Genomic DNA, 20228 nt, shown 5'->3' with positions numbered 1-20228 from the left:
GTATTCTCCCATGAATAATTTTTTTTTATGTTCAGAGCAAGGATATCCACGAGTCAAATTTAAAATTTGAAACACTTTCACAGCAAGCAATTATAATATGATTATTATCCGACAATCTTTATGATTTAAGCATACCAATTATTTGCAGACACTGTGTAAAATTTAGATATGCTGAAACACATAATTATTAGTAAGCATATCACATATACATCAAACCGGTCGTACTATTAGAATTCATACCAATTAGGCTCTGATACTACAATTAGAATTCATACCGATATAAAATAATTTTTAAATAATATTTATCAACTCAGTAGCTTTGAATCTTATGCTAGTTCTGAATTAATATAGATTTTATAGTTTCAAATATACTTATTATTTTGAGCTGAAAAATGAACAAGCTAAATTTAGATTTATAGCATTACAAATGTGGTGTTTATACCTGATCTATATCGGAACGGGACGGGACGTGAGATATATTCTCAAAAATAAACAAACTATAAATTTTTAATAAACCCTCTAGAAAAAAAACTATTTGTTTTTTGAGTTCGTTGGCTGGGAAAGCCTTAAGTGTTAACTAGATTTTGACCCGCGCTTTGAAAGCGCGGGATTATCTTTTATTGAAAAATTTACTAACCCGCCAGTTCACTAATATTTTTAGCCACGGGTGTTCGGTTTTGTGTTCAGTTTCAGTATTTTTTTTACTTTCAGTTTGTGCCAATTCAGTTGTGATCTTCGTTATTCGGTCCAAGAGATAAAAGAACTGTTTGATTATTTATGAATTTGGGTTTTGTTTCGGTTTGGTTATATTAATTTTTGGTTTGGTTAAGATAACAACATTAGGAATCTGATAAAATTTGAGTTCAGTTCGGTTTTCGGTTCTTATTTGTTGGATAATTTTGAATAATTCGGATAAAATCACATGTTGGATTTTGTTGGATACAGTATCGGATAACTTGAAAAAATTCAAATATTTCGAATAATTGTTTTGGGTGATTCAGTTCTATTGGGAAATAACAAAAAAAAAATATCTTGGATAAAAAGTAATAGTGTAATCCATTGCTTGGTTTGTTCGATTATAAGTAGTATTAGGACTGGGCAAAAAAACTCGGATCCGAAAAACCGAACCGTACCCCCGAAAAAATAGTATCGAACCCGAACCGAAATTGTTTAAATATCCGAATGAATTCAAAATTTTGGTAGTTAGAGAACCGAAACCGAACCCGATCCGAACCGAAGTATTTCGGGAACCCGATTATATCCGAAATTGATTTATATACCTATATATATTAAATATTATTAGATTTACTATATATTAAGACCATCAAAATATATAAGATACTTTTAAGTTGTCCAAAATACTTATATATATATATATATATATATACAAATAGTCAAAAGTACATGTATAAAATAGCTAAAGTATACTCAAAACACCAACAATACTTAAAATATCTATTGATTCTCAATCCAAATATTCAAACCAAACTAATTTATATGTTAATTTTAGGTACTTTGAGATATGCTATTCAAATTTATATGCAATATATTATTTTGTTTATAGATTTTAAGAAATTTAAAGTATATAATGAATTTAAAATTTTATAAAATAATTTAAATGGGTTATCCGAACCCGAACTGAACCCGCAAAGATCCGAACCGAATCCGAACTGAAATTTAGAAATACCCAAATGGGGCTGAAATTTTTGAAACCGAAAACCCGACACCCGAATAGACCTGAACCGAACCCGAATGGGTACCCGAACGCCCACCCGAATTTGGTAATTTTAAACTAAATATAATTAATATTTTAAGGTATATAAATTGTATTTAAGATATTCGAGTACCCATTCGATTTTTGGTTTGGTTTAAATTGGTTTCGGTCTTTCTGTTTCAGCGATATAGGAACCGTTAAAATATTTGTGAATATGATTCAGTTTTGTTTTTTTTTATGTTGTTTCTGTTCAGTTTTCGGTTTTCAATTTATACGCCAAGACTTCTGTTTGTACAATTTATCTAGTATTTGATAAATAATTGATTTAAACTTATTTTTATTAACAAAGTTTATATATCAATACTGTTATTATATATTACTATATAAAATTAGTTGCAAACTCGTGATCTAAATTTTGTATGATATTTTTCTATGAATCTTATTAAATATTTTAATGACTATGAACCGGGAAATTTTTGTAGTTTCGTTTCAAAGATAATTGTAATGTTTCTTTGACAAATAGTTTATAATATTCTTATTTTGTAATTAAGATTATTTATATTTGCTATATAATTGCTTTTCGAACATTAACCTAAACAAAACTAAAATGGGCCCGCATATTAATTGAAAAAGAAAAATTAAGCAAAGCCCACATCAAACCACATACGTAAAAATCGACCCAAGACCAGTCGTTATCTTTTGATGTAAACCAAAACATTAACCAAAAAAAATATCTTCTTTCAGACATCGGTTTGCAAACACAAAAAAAAAAACAGATTATTTCTAATGGCGATTATAGAGAGTTATCGAGTCATGGACGATCTCCAGGGTAAATCATTTCTTTATTTTCTTCATCCTTGTTAGAATAATGATTTTGAATATAGCAGGTTGTTTGCTATCTTTTGCATATCGTGAACACAAAATATTACTTGCAAACTTTTTTTTTGGTTTTTGCTATCTTTTGCATGTTGTTTCAAATCGGGTTTAATGTGTACTCCTGATGAAATCAAAGCAGATCTGAGGCAGTCAAAGAAAGATCATGGTGAACTCCTTCGATTTGGCATTAATCTCACAAAAACTCCAAAGGTTTGTCACTTGATATGCTCGCTCGTATAACGTGTTTCATTACCTCAATTTTTTTTTGTTTTTTTTGCTGAAATGAAACAAAAAATAAGTAAATATTTTATGTTTTACTTTTAATAAATCTCGATTTTGTTTTAAAATACTTTGAAATACAATTATGTAATTATTTAAAATAAATAACTCATTTTCATAAAATATAATGTATTTATTTATATGTTAGAGATGGGTTTTAGGTTCGGGCCTCATGCTTTTTTAATTAAAACATATGGGCTCAAAGTTCATTAAGTGAACCCAAAAATATAATTTTTTTTCCTTTTTCAGATTACTATTTGACAGAAGAAAAATAAACATTTAACTCTCAACAGTCGGTTCGTCTTTGCTTAAGAGATGAAGATGAAGATCTCCCCCGACAAAAGCACCTAATCAAATCCGTAGGGTTACATCTTTGCCTTTCTCTTGATCCATAGCTAGCTCGTTCTGTTTAAACGTTTTATGAAGAACAAACAATAATTTGATCTAACTAATTTTTTCGATCTGTTTTGCATGTTGTATCCGATGACTTATATTGTTATTGCGATGAGTGTTGTGATGACTTCGAAGAATCGAATGCATACTTCTTGAAAGTTTATGCCAGACAAATTAATATGGACCCCAATACTCCGAAGGTATACTTCTTGCATTCATTCTCCAAAGAATTCAAATAGTTCTTGTTAAATGTAGCTTGAATTTTGCAGCCCTGCAAGAAAATAAATTAAATAACATAGGTGTTTAACCACGATCTCACAAAAACAAACACAGACGAAACACAAAACATCTATATGCTAATCTATGTTAGATGATTAATTTTGATTACATGTTTGTCTGCTAATATGATTTCCAAACTCTCACCAAACACGATATTGGATGGTTTCAGGTGTGTACCACTTTGGCTTGGATCAACCACGTCTTTTGCCATGGCCTAATCTGATCAAGGTATGATATCTTTTGTTTGTAAGACATGATATCAAAAATTTTAGAAAATAACGTGTTTGCTTTAGAGGTTTCAAATGAAATATTATATAAGAAAGCTTTAGGCTGTGACTTTAGCATATTCCGATTCAATACAGTTAGAGAATATACCGTCATAATCCATATCTTGACCATCAAGTTTATTTAAGTTATGGAAAATTAGATTTATTGATTTATAGTGAATCATGAATAGAAGATTTGCAACTATAATGATTGGCCAGATCTATTTATGCTTAGTATATTCGATATTTTGTTTTACAACTCCGCGATTTTTGTTTATATTTCACTATTCTTGTTTCCGGATATTTTGTTTCTATTTTGTGGGTTCTTAATTTGAATGTATATTTGCAACTAAAAATAATACCCGAGTATATTGCAACTTAGTAATCTCGTTAAATTCAAAAATTTGAGTATTAAGATAATTAATTTTTTAATGATTTATCGGCTTTAATATATTTTTTTAAGTATTTGGGGTCTAAGGGCTTGTCTCTATTTCATAATCTATACATCTAAAAATGCAATCTTTCAAGAAAATATTTACACGATTATGTTCATATATGTTAGAAATTCATATTTTAGAATAGTGCAACATGTATAATTGAAATGTTGAATCTTATACAACTGATTGTACCTACAATATTGTTTGCAAGATATGAATGGTTGAAACACTGATGTGTATAATAATGTATAGTTTAAATGTTGAAAATGCAGGATCCAGTATGTGACATCGATATGTTTCAATGTTGAAAAGTGAGCGTTGATAGAGGCAACAAAATTTTAGTTTCAAGAGCTAAGAAAAAATGTACTTTATAAGGAATGAAGAACGATTATGGGTTTTTGTAAAACTTAGCTTGGCCCGATGGGAATGGAAATTTTAAATTAAATTGTAGCTGGATTAAAAGATTTATCGATAATATATCCATATAATTAAAAAGCATATGTTTTAAATAAAGCAGTGGCACAGAGCTGTAAATATTTTCAAAACAGAAGGGCACCTCAAAAAAGGGTCTTCTGTTTTAATAGTATTGATACAACTAGGTTAACGCCTTATGTTTAATGTTTATCGAACAATATAATTTCTATTACACGTGTATTTTACACAATAAAACTCAAAAAAACGCAAATAATATTACTAACAAATTCTTAATCCATAAACTATAATAGGTTTTTAGCAAAATATTAACCACAAATTATTGTACGATTATCGAACATGACGTTACAATTTCTACTAGAATAGATACAACACATTTGAGGACATTTTCAGCAATGTCTTACTTGTATTGGAATCATCTACTTTCATAATATCTGTTTATCTATATATCTCGATCTCACTATAAAGTAAAAATGTTATCATCCTAATTATGCTATATCATGTTTATCTAATTTTCATTTATATTGATTAAATGAACGACTGACAATCATCTCAGTTGCGCATAACTATGTGTTTTTCAATATCAATTTTCGTTTGCCGCTGAGATATTTATATTCTTTTTTTTTGAAGAAAGGGTTTTCATAAATTGAATTGAAATACAACATGCAAGTAAGAAAACATAATAAAATACAGGGAACTAAGCACAAAACTCAAATTGAAACAACAATTCCCACCCAAAAGAATTACTAAACCCAAGCTCTTAGTGTTTTCTATCACTGGTATTGGTAAACAACAAGAAAACAGTCACATGAAGACCAGTCACCAACGATAGAGAGAGGAGCCGGCAACAGCTGATAACCCTTACAAACAAAGCTTTCCTCAGCCTTGGCTGTCTGAAGGAGCGGAAGTACCTTTAGTAACCGATAACGCGAAGGTAACATTGAATTCTGAGAATACCCGTTATTTAAGTCTTTTTAATGCCGTTGAGTTCTTATAGAATGCCCGGTAGTAAGGATTCAAGAGTTTGTTAACACCAAAGCTCTAAGTATATTAATCAATAATTCAAAAGTCGTGTCTCTCACAAAGCCAAGACATCACAATATATAGGGACATAAGTCCAAAAACAAAAGAATAAAGGAAAATCTAAACGTAAGCTAAAAAGAAAAACGTAGATAACTTAAAAAGGAAATAAGAAAACCAAAGCTCAAGGGGTTTAGGATGTACGCTACATCACTGCCACAGCGGCATGAGAAGAGCACAGACTGAATTGGTGGCAAAAGAAGAACACAGGCCAAGACCAAGGCCATTCCAGCGAAGTCGTTAAAGGCGATCAACCGAGCCAAACTCCAAACACTAAAACTTGAAACCCCCCAATGCGCAGACCAAAAATGAAGGGCAGAGTTCATTCCTGGATAGGCTCCACATCACCGTTGAAGGAGAGAGTTCCCGTCTCCAGTACCTGCAGCAAAAAGTGGGCAAAGTGATAGCAACCAAACCGAACCAATAATTACCTGCAAAGAAGAAAGCAAATTGCTCCTGACGCCAAGAACCAAGTGGAAACTAAGACGACACTGGGATGGAGCAACTTGACCACGAGCTGTCACCGGAAAGCATAACCTGTCGACTCAACAGAGGAACACAACACCGAACCCGTGCATCAACTGAGAACCATATGACATAAACTTCTTTCCCGAAGGCTGCACACTTTCGGTGACACGAAACCAGCAGCGGCGGAGAGCAGGTAACGAGACCCAAAACAGAGGAGCTACTGCCTCCTTGAGTCGAGAAGAACAGAGAGGACGAGGAACGAGCAAACGAAACGGGGAGCAGACTTAAAACCTAGAAACGTCAGATGCATAGACGCAACCAACACCTGAAGACCCCTCACCTACACACACTGAGACCAGAGAACAAGAGCTGACACACGACAGCTTCAGGGCACCGAGCACGCCTTGAAACGGAAGAGAACCACCGAACAGTCCCACATGAGAGAGAAACAAGCGACGGGGCCCGCTCTCAGGATACCCCGAGAAAGAAGCACACCGACACAGAGCCGTCTCCAAATCCATCTAAGATCTGAAAGATAATCGGCACGATGAAGCTCAAGACACCAGATCTGAGGGATTAGACGCTGCTACCGCTCCACGTGCCACCACCTTAGGTCGACGAACCGGAAACGAGAAGAAAACTTCCGGAGCGCCTACCACAAACCTTAAAAGCCGACACCACTCAAAGCTCTCACCCTAACAACCCTCGCCGAGACACCAGAGAGTCGAGACACGCCACGAGTTTCCAGATCCGCCGGCGAGATCGAAGAGACAGAGACGGAGACAACCACCAGGGCCCCGAGTATATCGGGAAAAGAGAAACAGAGCCATCGTGGAGCAAGAGGAAAAGAGGGAAGGGAAAGAGAGGAGATCTCCGACACCAGCAAGAAGCCAACCGATGTCGGAGAGAGGCGGCGGAAGTTAGGGTTGTCTTCAAGCAGAAATATCGTTTTCCTAAGATGTTGACACCCACAGTCCCAGTACCATTACCGAGATATTTATCTTCAGTAATATAGGATGAACAAATACCATTTTGTTCCATCTATGTTCTTTAAAAACTTCATAGAACATCCAACCAATATGTTTATACTCACCAGTTACAACTGACTTTTCACAAATCAAAATGAACTAGTCCACAAGAAAAAATCATGACAAACTCAAGTGTAAAAGTTAATCATTAATTACCTCACATATTAGTCATTCATGGTTATTTATGTCCCAAACTAACAAATATGAACTTCAATATCTTACGTCATTTGTCACTTATATGACTTCATGATCAGATCACATATTTGATGATCCATAAAAATGATATAAACTATTTTTTGACTATTATTTTAATTCTATAATTAAACAATTTTTCATTAATTTATGTAAATCAAATCATTAAAGAAAACTCCATCACTAAACTAATATCACATCTTAACTTAATATCTATAGCAGTATATAGTATGACTTTTCATGCCTAGACGAAGAAGTTTGGTTAATGGGTTAACAACATTTGCATCCGTTGAAAGACTGATACTCTATACATCATTTTATTATATAAATTTAAACATGTTTACCATGCATGATGTATTAAATATTTATTTTTCAGTAAATTGTGACATGTTGTAATGTACCAATATTAATTAATATAACTTTTCAATTATTAATTCTTTTTGAAGACAAATGAACATAAGTTTAGTATTAAACATAAAAATTTAAATTATAAATATCAAATTAAGTAAAAATAAATGAAAGAAATTATATTTTAAAATACAAAAAATATTTAGAATATTTTACAAAATATATATATACATTTTTTTCTCCTTTGGTAACTAGTGTTTCCGTTTCCGTTTATGTTTCTTACCGCACTAAGTTTCATGCTTGTTTCTTGGAGAATTTTTATGTTTATCATTTTTTTTGTTACCATTATTCATGTTTACCACCACTAAAGATACATTTTCAAAAATACATTTTTCTTTAAGTGGCGAAAGACTCTTATACTCTTGTTATCTTCATATATATAATAAATAATTATTTAAATAAATAAAAAAAAAATAATTTCTTTTTTTTATGTTTACGAATTATACTTTTTCAAATTCAAAATTTTTATAATTTTTTTCTTTTTTGAATTATTTTTTCAGTTTTCTTTTTTCAAAATTTCTTTCTGAAAATCAAAAATTATTTTTGCAACTATTTTTTAATATGTTTAAGTATTTATTTATATATTTATTAGAATCTTAAATTTCACATTCCAAAAAATATATCCCACCCCTCAACTCTATACACTTAGTCTAGATTAATTAATCTTAAAGTTATAAATATTTTTTACTCTTTATTAAAAAATCAGGATAAAAATGGTTAATGTAAACATGAAAAGTGGTACTATGAATGTTGTATTTGACAAAAAAATGGTTTGACAAAAATGGTTTGACAAAAAAAAAAAAAGAATGTTGTATTTTTGGCGATTTCCTTTGCTTCTTTCCACGAGAGACGTATAATTATATCTAAATGGTTTAGCTATTAAGCTTAACTTTTCCTAAAACTAATCAAGGCACATGTCTTATTCCAACTAATTATAATTTTTTAACGTGTAAGAAATTTCATTAGAGTCAGCAAAATCTATCTAATATGTTAATAAAATAAAATATTCTCATGAAAATATTAGTTATAAAAATTTATTTATTGATTAAATTGTTCTAAATTTAGATTATTAATATTAGTTTAAGTTCAATGTTTTTGAAAGAAAAGAATTAAGGAAGCACTTATTAGAGCTAATTACTAGTCATGTGTATACTAATATATATATATATATATATATACAAACTATAATTTAGACTACTTTGATGTACTAATACTTCACATAGAAAGCCAAATAATCTAGAGGGCCATCACATCAACTAATGTGAAAATATATATACAAATATTAATAATAAACAACAAATAACTAGCTTCATTATTGACTGTCTAGAAAACCACAATTATTATTTTGAAGATGTAACATTTGAATTTGATTTTTATAATGAAATCAAACCAATTTTAAACACTATATATATGCTTAATGTCTCTAAAAAGAATCATTCATCTCATAATTCGATAAGAAATAGGCGAGGAAGAAGCGAATCGAAATGGCCTCAGAGACTCAGGTTTTTTTTCTCCTCTTTGCTACCAATCTACAACGCCAAATTTTTTTTATATCATCTCTCCCTAAATCAAATTTGATTAACAGGTTTTAGTGGACGACAAATCTAGTGTTAGAATCTTGACACTAAACAGACCAAAGCAACTGAATGCTCTAAACTCCAACATGGTATTGAATTTTTCCCTTGTTATTTCTTCCTCCCATCGTACGTGCACTAGTTTACATATTTGGCTTGAATCAATCTTCTCTAGATCACTCGGTTGATGCAAATGTTCCTTGAATATGAGGAAGACCCTAATGTGAAAATCGTCATCCTAAAGGTAATCTGTATCCTTATCTTTTCCGGTTTGCACACACTAAATATCTTTCCCACAGGGTCAGGGAAGAGCCTTTTGTGTTGGTGGCGATCCTCTACCTGTTTTTCGTGACATCGTCATACAAGGTATATAGCACCTTCCATCTTTCTTTTCCTGCTTAGCTTTTAGCTTCTACACAGTCATCTCTATTTTCGAGGATTAGGCAAGTCATGGAGAGTCGGTGCGGATTTCTTCTCAGAACAATACAAGCTCGACCATATCATGGCCACGTATAGCAAAGTTCAGGTATGTTGAGGTGGAAAAGCGAATATAACTGGGTCCAAAATAGGATATAATAAATCAAAATTAGGTGATATCCGCGCCCTGCGCGGAATAAATTGATTTGATAAAATTTATAATTTTTAAACTATATATATTAGAAATGTAAAAGTCATTGTAAAAAATATATAAATGTTATATAATTAAGATGTAACATTTGATATATAGAGATCACTGTATAAATTCTATTTCAGCTTTTAAATTTGCTGAGGTGCTGGAGTTGATGAAAAAAATTTGTCGACCACTAAAAATAATACTTTTATTAATATTTTTATATGTAATATTTTTATTAAAAAAATTAGTCTCTCTCAAAATAAAAATAAAAAAGCCAAAATTATCGACGACTAAAAGTAATCTGATAAACAATAATACTTTCAATCACATACTCACTATTTGTTAATGAAAATAAAATTCTGGAATAATAACCATAATCTACTTGCAAATCTTCTATATATATATATATATATATATATATATATATATCATCTAAAGCAACCAAAGCTCCACAAAGATCTTATAGAAACATGGAATAGTGGTTACATATGTATATTGAGTCAAACGACATATCTATTTATATATTGTGAAATTAGGATTGAGGGCTCGTAATAAAATATTCTCTAGGCTTATTAATTATTTTCCTTTTTAAAAATCAGTATATTGAGTTAAAGATACAAAAATTAGCATCGCTAAATTAGTGGTACATATTAAATTAATATGTTCCTTAACACACACTATAATCAATGGTCACATATGTATATATAGAATAATATCGCTATATTGAGTCAAAGATACAAAAATTATTTTGCTAAATTAGTGGTACATATTACATAAATACATTCTTTAACAAACACTATAATCACTAAACATTGCATATGTAAAGTTAACTTTTTGTAAACTTATATAATTACCTTTTATGTACCCATTGATGCAGCATGTAAATAAATGGCAAGTAAATTAATAAGATTACAATTTGAATTTAACTTTGACACTACTCCAAGTTGGTACAAACTAATGAGACCCAAATAATGTTACATAGACTTAGTGTATGGATCCTTTTAATGATATAATTGAATATATGAGGCTTTTTTTTAATTCGGTCTATAACTTTAGAGTATATGCCAATGCTATATATTATTAATAACAGTTCTCTTCGAATAATATAACAGGGATATAATTTGATTTAAAGATTTCGATATCCGGCCTTTTTCATATTAAATTATACATATAATAATACGTATGATAATTATATATTTTCTAATAAATAAAAGGATATATCTATACCACAAAAAATGTTATTTAAAAATCTCGAGCACTTGTTACCTGTGATTAAAAAAGTGCGTTCCAAAATGTTGTCTAAAATATATATAGCGGGTGTGGATTTGGATAGTTGATTCTAGGATCCAGATCTGGATTTGGTGTAGTTTCTTTTAGTGAATTACTCAATTGCCTAATTCGTTTTCTATTAAAAAAATTTGACTTTATAGATTTCAATTTTAAATGGTATTGTCATGGGAGGCGGAGCTGGTATCTCCGTCCATGGTCGGTTCCGTATTGCAACTGAGAAAACGGTATATTGTTTTCTTTTCTAAAACATGCACATGGTTGACAAGTAGATAGCAAACCTGAAACATGCTAAAAAAATTTGTTTATTTTTTCCAAGGTTTTTGCCATGCCTGAGACAGAACTGGGGCTCTTTCCAGATGTAGGCGCCTCATACTTCTTGTCAAGGCTCCCTGGATTTTTTGGTTGATAAAATTCTTTTGTTTTTGAATGTAGACAAAATATTGAGCCTATCTGCTTTTCTCATCCTTCATGTATGTTTTTTATTCAGGAGAGTATGTTGGCCTCACTGGAGCTAGGTTAGATGGGGCCGAAATGCTTGCTTGTGGTCTTGCAACTCATTTTGTGCCTTCATCGGTATAACTTCTATTGCATACATCTTTAGTATTCCTCATTGTCGGGATAATAGCGCCACTAATAGACTATGCCAGCATGCAATGAAATTTAATAGCTTTTTTCTTGTTGCTGGCACCAATAGCTTATGACAACGTTGATGAGAAAAAAATAAATACATAGTTGTATGTAAATATTGTATGTAGAAAGCTTAATAGCATTTTTTTTTATAACTTAATAGCATAACTATGAGGTATATAGATATTTTTTATTGGAAGGTTAAATAAGTTTATATGTAAATATTGAAAGAATTACATATGTAGGTTAAGGCCTCATTACAAAAACAACGACGGGCCAACCATTTCTCATACTGTAGTCTATAGTTATATCTTTGGAGCCATCTTGTTCATGATGCTTATTTTATCTGGCTCAATGGTCTATGTTGACTGTTTTAACTTATATGTGTCGATAACAAACAAGTCAGCAAAAAACTTTAATGTCTCTGTTTCCTTGAGATGAAGGCTATTACATTTCACGCTATTGTTAACCAGAGTATTTTATTTGAGAAGGATTTCTTACTTAGTAAGGTTACTCATTAATGTCACAGAGGTTGACTGCATTAGAAGCAGATCTTTGCAAAGTTGGTTCAAGTGATCCAGTTACCTTTGCCTCAGCAATTCTCAATGCATACACTAAGCATCCGAAATTGAAACAGCATAGTGCTTACTACAGGCAAGTGTATAACATTTTTTTTCATCTACTCCTTTTACTTGTATTTGAGTTCGATGGATATCTTTTGTCATGTCAACATAGCAAGCATTCCTAAAACAATATTTTCTACGATTTGGTCATGATTGTATTTTCAAGTAATATTTGAACCTTGTACCGGTTTGAGCTTTCAATAGTTCTTTACGCAGGTTAGATGTTATTGATAGGTGCTTCTCGAGAAGAACAATGGAAGAGATTATATCTGCACTTGTAAGTTTTTTTCATTTATGTAATGGAAAAGTTGGCTTGCATGCATTCCTGAGTTGACTGAGTTACATTTGTACAATACTATCTACCATCATATGTGTTCGTTAGGAGAAAGAGGCCATTGAAAAGCCAAATGAATGGATCTCAGCTACCATTCGAGCTTTGAAGAAGGCATCACCAGCAAGCCTTAAAATCTCTCTAAGATCGGTTAGCTTCTCAAATGTGTCATGCACGTGTAGTAATGGGATAGAACTTGACTCTGTGTATGAAATTTCAGATAAGAGAAGGGCGGTTTCAGGGGGTGGAACAGTGTCTTATCCGTGAGTATAGAATGGTGTGTCATGTGTTGAAAAGAGAAATAAGCAAAGATTTTGTGGAGGTTTTGTCTGCTTTCCTGATTGTATATATTCGTTCTGAAACTGTTTCTATCTGTAGAGATCATTACAGCAACGTGTCTAACGATGCAGGGTTGTAGAGCCGTGGTGATAGACAAAGATAGGAACCCAAAGGTTTTTTTTTTTTTTTTTGTATTGAAAACCCAAAGATTTAACAAAAACTATATTTATTGTTATGACATATTTGTTGATATAATGCCATATATTGAACTACAGTGGGAGCCACGGAGTCTGGAAGAAATGAAGGATAACATGGTGGAGAGGTACTTCGAGAGAGTGGATGAAGAGGATGGATGGGAGGATCTAAAGCTTTCACCAAGGAAAAACTTGCCTGCTTTAATAATCGCAAAGCTGTGAACTAGAGAAGGTGGTGAAGCTGATGTGTGATCGTTCGTTGGTTGGAGCTCAAATTTCATTGGTTGTCACGCGACCGTTTCCTGATGTTTTTTTTTTTGGTGTAAAACTTCTTTTTAAGATGTGTAAAACTTGTGATAAACTTTTGAGAACGCTCTCTCTCCAAAAATAATAAAACGCTCTCTCCTCTCTCATCTCTAGGGTTCCGCCGCCTCGCTCCCCTCGATTCCGGCGGTCGCCGCAGTGTCTCTCAGGCGGCCGCCGGGCTTTGATTTCGTTTTCCTGTTTCTTCTCCTTTGTCCTCTTTGTTGTGTCTTCCCATGTCTCTCTCTGCGGTGTCTTGATGTATGGTGAAGGTCGCCAGATCCGGTTCAGATCCGGAGGCGTCTCTGGTTTCTCAGTCAGATCTCGGAGGTTACCGCACTAGAGGACGGTGTAGGCTCCTCCAAAGCTCTGTTTCTAGTCGTCAGTAGCGTCTCTGTCCGGGTTTGGATTTTGTTGGCCTTGGTCGTGCATTAGGTTGAGTGGTGGTGTGTGGTGGTTGTAGCGACGCTGGTCCGTGCTAGGCGAGTTCTTCTGTCCAGTGGCGTGGCGGTTGGTCTCAGCTGCAAGGGTTCGGTTCAGCTTCAGATGTCGCGGATCTGAAGCTCGGTCTCTCCTCTTCTACAGGTGGTCTCCAGTAGGCGTGCGTGGGCTCTCTAGGAGTCAGTTTCTCTGTCTCCGGTGAGCTCGAGTGGTAACGTGCGATGGTCGCGGCAGTGCGTGGTGGTGGTAGCTCACGCGCCTCAGATGAGTTCTTTGCTCTTCCTGCCCTTCTTCATGGCAGTCTCCGGTGGTTCCGGTTTGTTCTTTGCCGTGTCCTGAGTACTCCACGCTTCACCTCTCTCAAAATAAGGTATTGCGGCTCTTGGATGAGCTCGTTTGGTGGTATGGACCTTGTTCTTGTTGTTGTGCAGCTGTTGGTCTAGCGGACGGCTCTTTCTCTTGCGGTTGGGCTTCTGGAGGGTTAGCCACCTTTCGGTCTGTTATCTCTTTATGAGGTTTCGGTTCAATGGGTGTAAACGGTCACGGCAAGTTGGAATGGAGGCGGCATTCTCTGTGACGACTTGACGAACGACGGCATCGTCGCTTGGTGGTTCTCTCTCGTGCCGTCGGAGGTTTAGTTGTCGAGTGTTTTGAGTTTGGTTTCGTGCTTGGATTCTTCATCCGAGTCTGTTTTCGTTTGAGTGGTCGGAAGCTGCAGGAGCCGTTGTTTCAAGGTTTGAGGGCGCCTTTCTCTCGGTAGCTCGTGGTGCCCGGCTCTCGTACTCAACCAGTCTCGGTTTGTAAGGTCTGAGCTTGACTCATAGCTAATCAGCTTCTTTGTCTTTGTCCCGCTATCTTCGGGTTTGTTTTCGTGCCGTTTAGGAACTGATGTTTAGTTTTAATTTCGTCTTCCGCTACTTGTTATCTTTGTAATTTCTGTCACAAACTTGAAAATTGGTATAATAATTTAACATTTTACCAAAAAAAAAAAAAAAAAAAAAAAAAAAAAACTATGTCAGCTACTTCATCAAATTATAAATCACATGTTTATCCTTTTCTACCTTGGCATCTTGCATCCGCATCATGCGGACCGCATGGTACTCCCATTCTGCATGATTTCTGTATTAACGTCTGCATCAATGATTGTATTCGTCAAAACAGACTATTGACATCTAAAACTATAGTTTACATTTTTAGTCTCATCCACCAGAAAATTCCCAGTCTTTCAGCAATTTTTTATTGGCCAGAATCCTCCACTCTTATTGGTCATTTTAGTAACAGTTAATGGAATCGATGATTTTAGTAGAAGTCTCGATCATAGTAACACGAAACATAAGAATACTTTCCTTAAAAAAAAACAAAGTTCTCTGATATGAAACAAAAAACTTACTTCCTTTTAACCTAATCTCTCTTAGAGATTAAGTTAATTCTTGGAAGCTTGTTTATTATTAATCACTAGGTAATAACCCGCGCCTTACGCGGAATGTGGTTATTAGTTTCATTATTTTTAATAAAAGACATTAAATCTGTTTAATCTGGATATTGGTTCGTTTTAAGTTTTTTTTTTTGTTTTTAATCTTCTAAAATATAACTATTATTTTAAATTAATATTTATTTTAGTTTATTCGGTTAAAATGTTTGACTTTTTGGTTTAATATTATTTATTTCTTTTCATGTTATGAATTTTAGATAGTCATCACGTCGAACCAATAGTTTCATATTATAGTTTCTAAACAGATAATAGTTTAAGAAAAAGATAAGAAAATTATTAAGACAAATAATTTCACTACAATTTGGTCGCTAGTGAAAGAAACATTAAGAAAAAATATTTCAACTTTAAAAAAATATATATACTTCAGTTGTGGTGAATATTTTGTTATAAAGTGCTCACATCAAAGTGCACATATATGTGTATGTAAAAAATATATAAAAATAGTTGACAAATATATTGTTAATTAATATTAAATGACATTTTTGTTCAAAATAATACATGAAAGATAAAATTAAAATTAGTTTAAAATAAAAAAGCCTTGACATTAGTCATTTTTTCATATAAAGAAAATAAAATTTTATCTGTAAATAGGAGTGGACACAAATCAAATATCTGGGTATTTGGAAGCATTCGTGTCGATTCGATCTTTAGCCACCTAGATATTTGGTGACTCGGATATCCAAAATGTTTTAGAATTTTAAAGAATATCCGATTTGATCCGTAAATATAATAAATTTTAAAAATAATTGAAATTTTTTAATAATACTATTTTATTACAAAAATAAAACATTATTTAACTTTTTCAATTCTAGTACCTAATATAATAAATTTAATTCATAAAAATATTGTAAAACTGATATAAAGTATAATATATAACATATATATATATATATATATATATATATATATATATAATTCTTTACATATATGTATATATATGCATATAACATATTGAATTAGATATTTCTTCCAAAAAATATTGGTATTTGTGATTTGCTTCTTTTTTAGATATTGTATTTTAGTATTTGATTTGTTTCGTAGAGTTACAAATATCCAGATTTTTTGGTTCAAATCAAAACGGATAACGAATCGAATCAAAACTTATGCATATTTTGCTCAACTTTATCCGTAAACAATAAAAATAATATATATATAGTTTGGCTTTTGATTCGTTATCTATTTTTATTCGAACCGAAAAGTCCAAAGTTTTATTGGAACCATGTATGTGAGTTTTATATTAAAAAAACGCAAAGTACATAGTGTGAACACATTTATGAATATAGTGTGAACACGTAAACATATTTATTATCAAATCATTGTAAAGCTGTCATGTGTCTATTATAGTGGAATGCATTTATTACAATGATTTTCTTTTAATATATAAGGGATATATGAAACCTTATATAGGGATACAACTTTGTAGAAAAAAGAAAACTCTTAAACTAATATAAAAAGGAAAACTTCGAGACCACCTATTAAATAGAAAATACCAAAACTCTTAATGTAAAATATCCTAATCTATCTAACCATAATCACGTATCATTATCCCCTCAGTGATATGAATCTGACAACTCCATATCTTTCTGAAAGTTCTACTAGACGTCTTCTTTAGCACTTTAGGCAAGCTTCTAGAAATCGGTTTAGGCGGCGCCTAGGTCCACGCCCCTATCCGAAACGATTTTCATAAAATCCGATTAATACCAATTTATATGACTCAATTTGGTTTAAACTGTTCTAAATCGGTTAAAATTGGTTAAAATCAATCTAAAATTGTCTAAATATGTAAAATTAAGCAATAATATTATTACAAATCTACAAATTTGTCTATTTTCTTCTGTTTTGTATATCTAATTTTGATAATTCATCACAATAATTTTATAATTAAACTTAAAAACTAAAATATATCCTATAAATATATAAAATATATAAAATAAATCAATAATTTGCTAACGCGTAAGCTTCACCTAGGTTCCGAATAATCCGCCTAGTCGCTAGTCCTCTATAAAGAGGCTAGTTACCGCCTAGCGAATTTTAGAACATTCACTTTAGGTATTTGTCTGCCACCCAAATCGTTCTTTGCCTCGTGGTTAGATTTCTCTAGTCGAGTTACTATTAACGCGTCTGACTTTATAGTGCTCGTCTCATATAAGGGGAGACTTTCCTCTTTTTGAAGTTCCTCCACGTTCTCCTCATAAAGTTTCTCCTTTGTTGTGTTGGTCTGCTTGCGTGTTTCTTCATGGGCACGAGCAAACGTCTCCATATCTAACACTGCTTGTTTTCTTTTTTTCTTCTCGAGCTCTAATATCATTGCTTGGAGATCTTGAAACATCTCACGCAACTCAGTAGCAAAGGATTTAATGGAATCATAATCTCCCATCGGATCGTTCGGCTTTGATACCAAGTTGATATGAACCAAAAAGCTTACTTTCTTTTAACCTAACCTCTCTTAGAGATTAAGTTAATTCTTGGAAGCTTATTTATTATTAATCATAAAAAGGAAAACTTCAAAACCACCTATTAAATAGAAAATTACCAAAACTCTTAATGTAAAATATCCTAATCTATCTAACCATAGTTACGAATCATTCTCCTGTCTTTATTCATTATCGTTTTACTGAAATATGTATGTAGGAAACAAAGGAAAAGGAATCATCGATTCCTTAACTTGTGGACATGGAAAATGAGATAATGGTCCTACAGCTAGGAGGATCACTTTCTCTTATTGCATAGACAAATTATTAAGAAACACACACACAAGTATGGCTCAAGCCTGTCGCTTATATGAGAAACCATTGACAGTGAGACCTCCATCAACACAAATGGTCTGACCAGTAATATATGACGCTGCAGGTAGACACAAAAAGGCCACAAGTGATGCAACCTCTTTTGGCTCTCCAGCACGACCAAGCGGAGTTCTACTGAACAAACTCTTCTTGTAACCCGCGTCTTCAAGATGCTGATAATTCACATTAGGACATAAAAATGATAAGTACAAAGTGTTAATTGGAAAATAATAGATAAGAAAAAGTGGAGGGTGTTATTGATTACAGGTTCAGCCATATCAGTGAGGATAAAATTAGGAGCAACAGAGTTAATTCTTATGCCATCAGTTGCCCACTCACACGCCAAACTTCTTGCTAGTTGATTCATAGCTCCTGTACAACACACAAAGATGTAAATTAGGACAATCAAATAAAAAGCTGTACGAAGAAATACCTCTTTATATATGAATGAATGGAAAACCTTTCTATTTTTACATTTTTTAAAAGAACTGTAACTGCTTGCGTTCACTTAAGAATCTATATGAATTAGATCTAAAATAATACATGTAAACACAACACACAACACACGCACACGTATATACATATATATAACCATTTTAGCTATGAATTTTGACACCACACGAACCAACTTAATTATTCGTATATTACATTCATTTTTATTGATAAATTCACAATATTAATGCGTCTAGTTCTATTGATTAACTTTCAATCGGTGTACCTTTCGTTAAACTATAGAGGGATCCACATTCCATTGATACAACCCCTCCAACAGAAGAATTCATAACAATGCTTCCGAATCCAGAAGCCTTTAAAAGAGGATGTGAAAGCTGGCTAAGATGATAAGCTGATTCCAAGTTTGTTGAAATATGGAACGAGAAATCTTCTGCCACATATTCTGTTGTTGGTTTAAGGCGAACTACGCCAACGTTATTCACCTATGTTAAACAAAAAAGAGTAACAAAAGTCTTACTATATTTTACCCCCAAAAGAATCTTTCCCTACTAATAGGTATTGTTCCTATAAGAACATACTTAGTTTTTAAAGTTAAGATTAGCTTACAAGAATGGTCAGCTTGCCATCGAACATCTTTGAGACAGTTTGCATCAATGTTTCTCTCTCAGGCCGAGAGGATACATCACATATTGAACCGCTCACTTGAAACCCTTTATTTTCCCATTCGCTTAATCTTTGATTAAGCAGTGTTTCAGATATGTCGCATACATGGATTGTAGCACCAAAACTAGCTAACTCTTCTACTATAGCATGCCTAAAACATCCACAACTTATCAAAAAATTATCGACATATATCTTACATTGAAAGAGGGAACAATGATATAAGATATGATACAGCTAGAGAGTAGAAAAACGAACCCGATTCCGCTAGCTCCACCAGTTACAAGGGCAGTCATGCCTTGAAGACTCCATCTTTTATCCATTTTTGTTTGCGAATGAGTAACGATGATCACATATGCTAAATAACATATATAGAGGCAAGGTATATCAAATATACGTAGCCAATGACGTTTTGGAGAAGTGGAAAATTAAGGATCATTTAAAATAATGAAAAATGAATTATGTAAATGAAAAAAAAAAACAAATGGAAACTGAGTATATATCAAGTAAAATAAAGTATTTTAATATTTGTTTGGGTGTGAACAGTTGAGTTTCTTCTACTAATTGAGTGTGAACATGTGTTGAGTTTTTTACAAAATTAGTTTGGCTGGAATAATACAATTTCAAGTGTTGAGTTTCTTCAATAAATTTAGGACTCGATCGTCTCTTTTTCTATAATACTCTGATTGATTCACGTTTTTAATTTATTTATT

General features: G+C 32.6%; 1 protein-coding gene, 2 long non-coding RNA genes and 1 pseudogene across 3 annotated transcripts; 2 read left to right on the top strand and 2 right to left on the bottom strand.

Annotated features, from left to right (window-relative positions):
- The first annotated feature begins 2400 nt into the window (after positions 1-2400).
- Positions 2401-4742, top strand: LOC106451539. Its single transcript, XR_001289597.3, has 5 exons — positions 2401-2543; positions 2730-2800; positions 3119-3462; positions 3711-3769; positions 4517-4742. It is a non-coding gene; the product is annotated as an uncharacterized LOC106451539 (long non-coding RNA).
- On the bottom strand, positions 3335-3770 carry LOC111215713. Its single transcript, XR_002664627.2, has 2 exons — positions 3651-3770; positions 3335-3533 (listed from the first exon to the last, which is right to left on the bottom strand). It is a non-coding gene; the product is annotated as an uncharacterized LOC111215713 (long non-coding RNA).
- Positions 4743-9476: 4734 nt separating the features above from the next.
- On the top strand, positions 9477-13744 carry LOC125603543 (3-hydroxyisobutyryl-CoA hydrolase 1-like). Its single transcript, XM_048774455.1, has 8 exons — positions 9477-9792; positions 9870-9952; positions 11470-11553; positions 11646-11730; positions 11817-11902; positions 12486-13232; positions 13321-13362; positions 13465-13744. Exons 2-6 carry the CDS (start codon positions 9929-9931, stop codon positions 12702-12704), a joined length of 498 nt encoding a protein of 165 aa, XP_048630412.1. The 5' UTR covers positions 9477-9792; positions 9870-9928; the 3' UTR covers positions 12705-13232; positions 13321-13362; positions 13465-13744.
- Positions 13745-17478: 3734 nt separating this feature from the next.
- LOC125603546 lies at positions 17479-19954 on the bottom strand (annotated as a pseudogene).
- Positions 19955-20228: the final 274 nt, after the last annotated feature.

The sequence above is a fragment of the Brassica napus genome, unplaced genomic scaffold (assembly GCF_020379485.1).
Source record: "Brassica napus cultivar Da-Ae unplaced genomic scaffold, Da-Ae ScsIHWf_34;HRSCAF=63, whole genome shotgun sequence".
Taxonomy (NCBI): domain Eukaryota; kingdom Viridiplantae; phylum Streptophyta; class Magnoliopsida; order Brassicales; family Brassicaceae; genus Brassica; species Brassica napus.
Note: the sequence above shows the minus strand (reverse complement) of the source record. Positions and strands in the feature narration are given on the sequence as shown.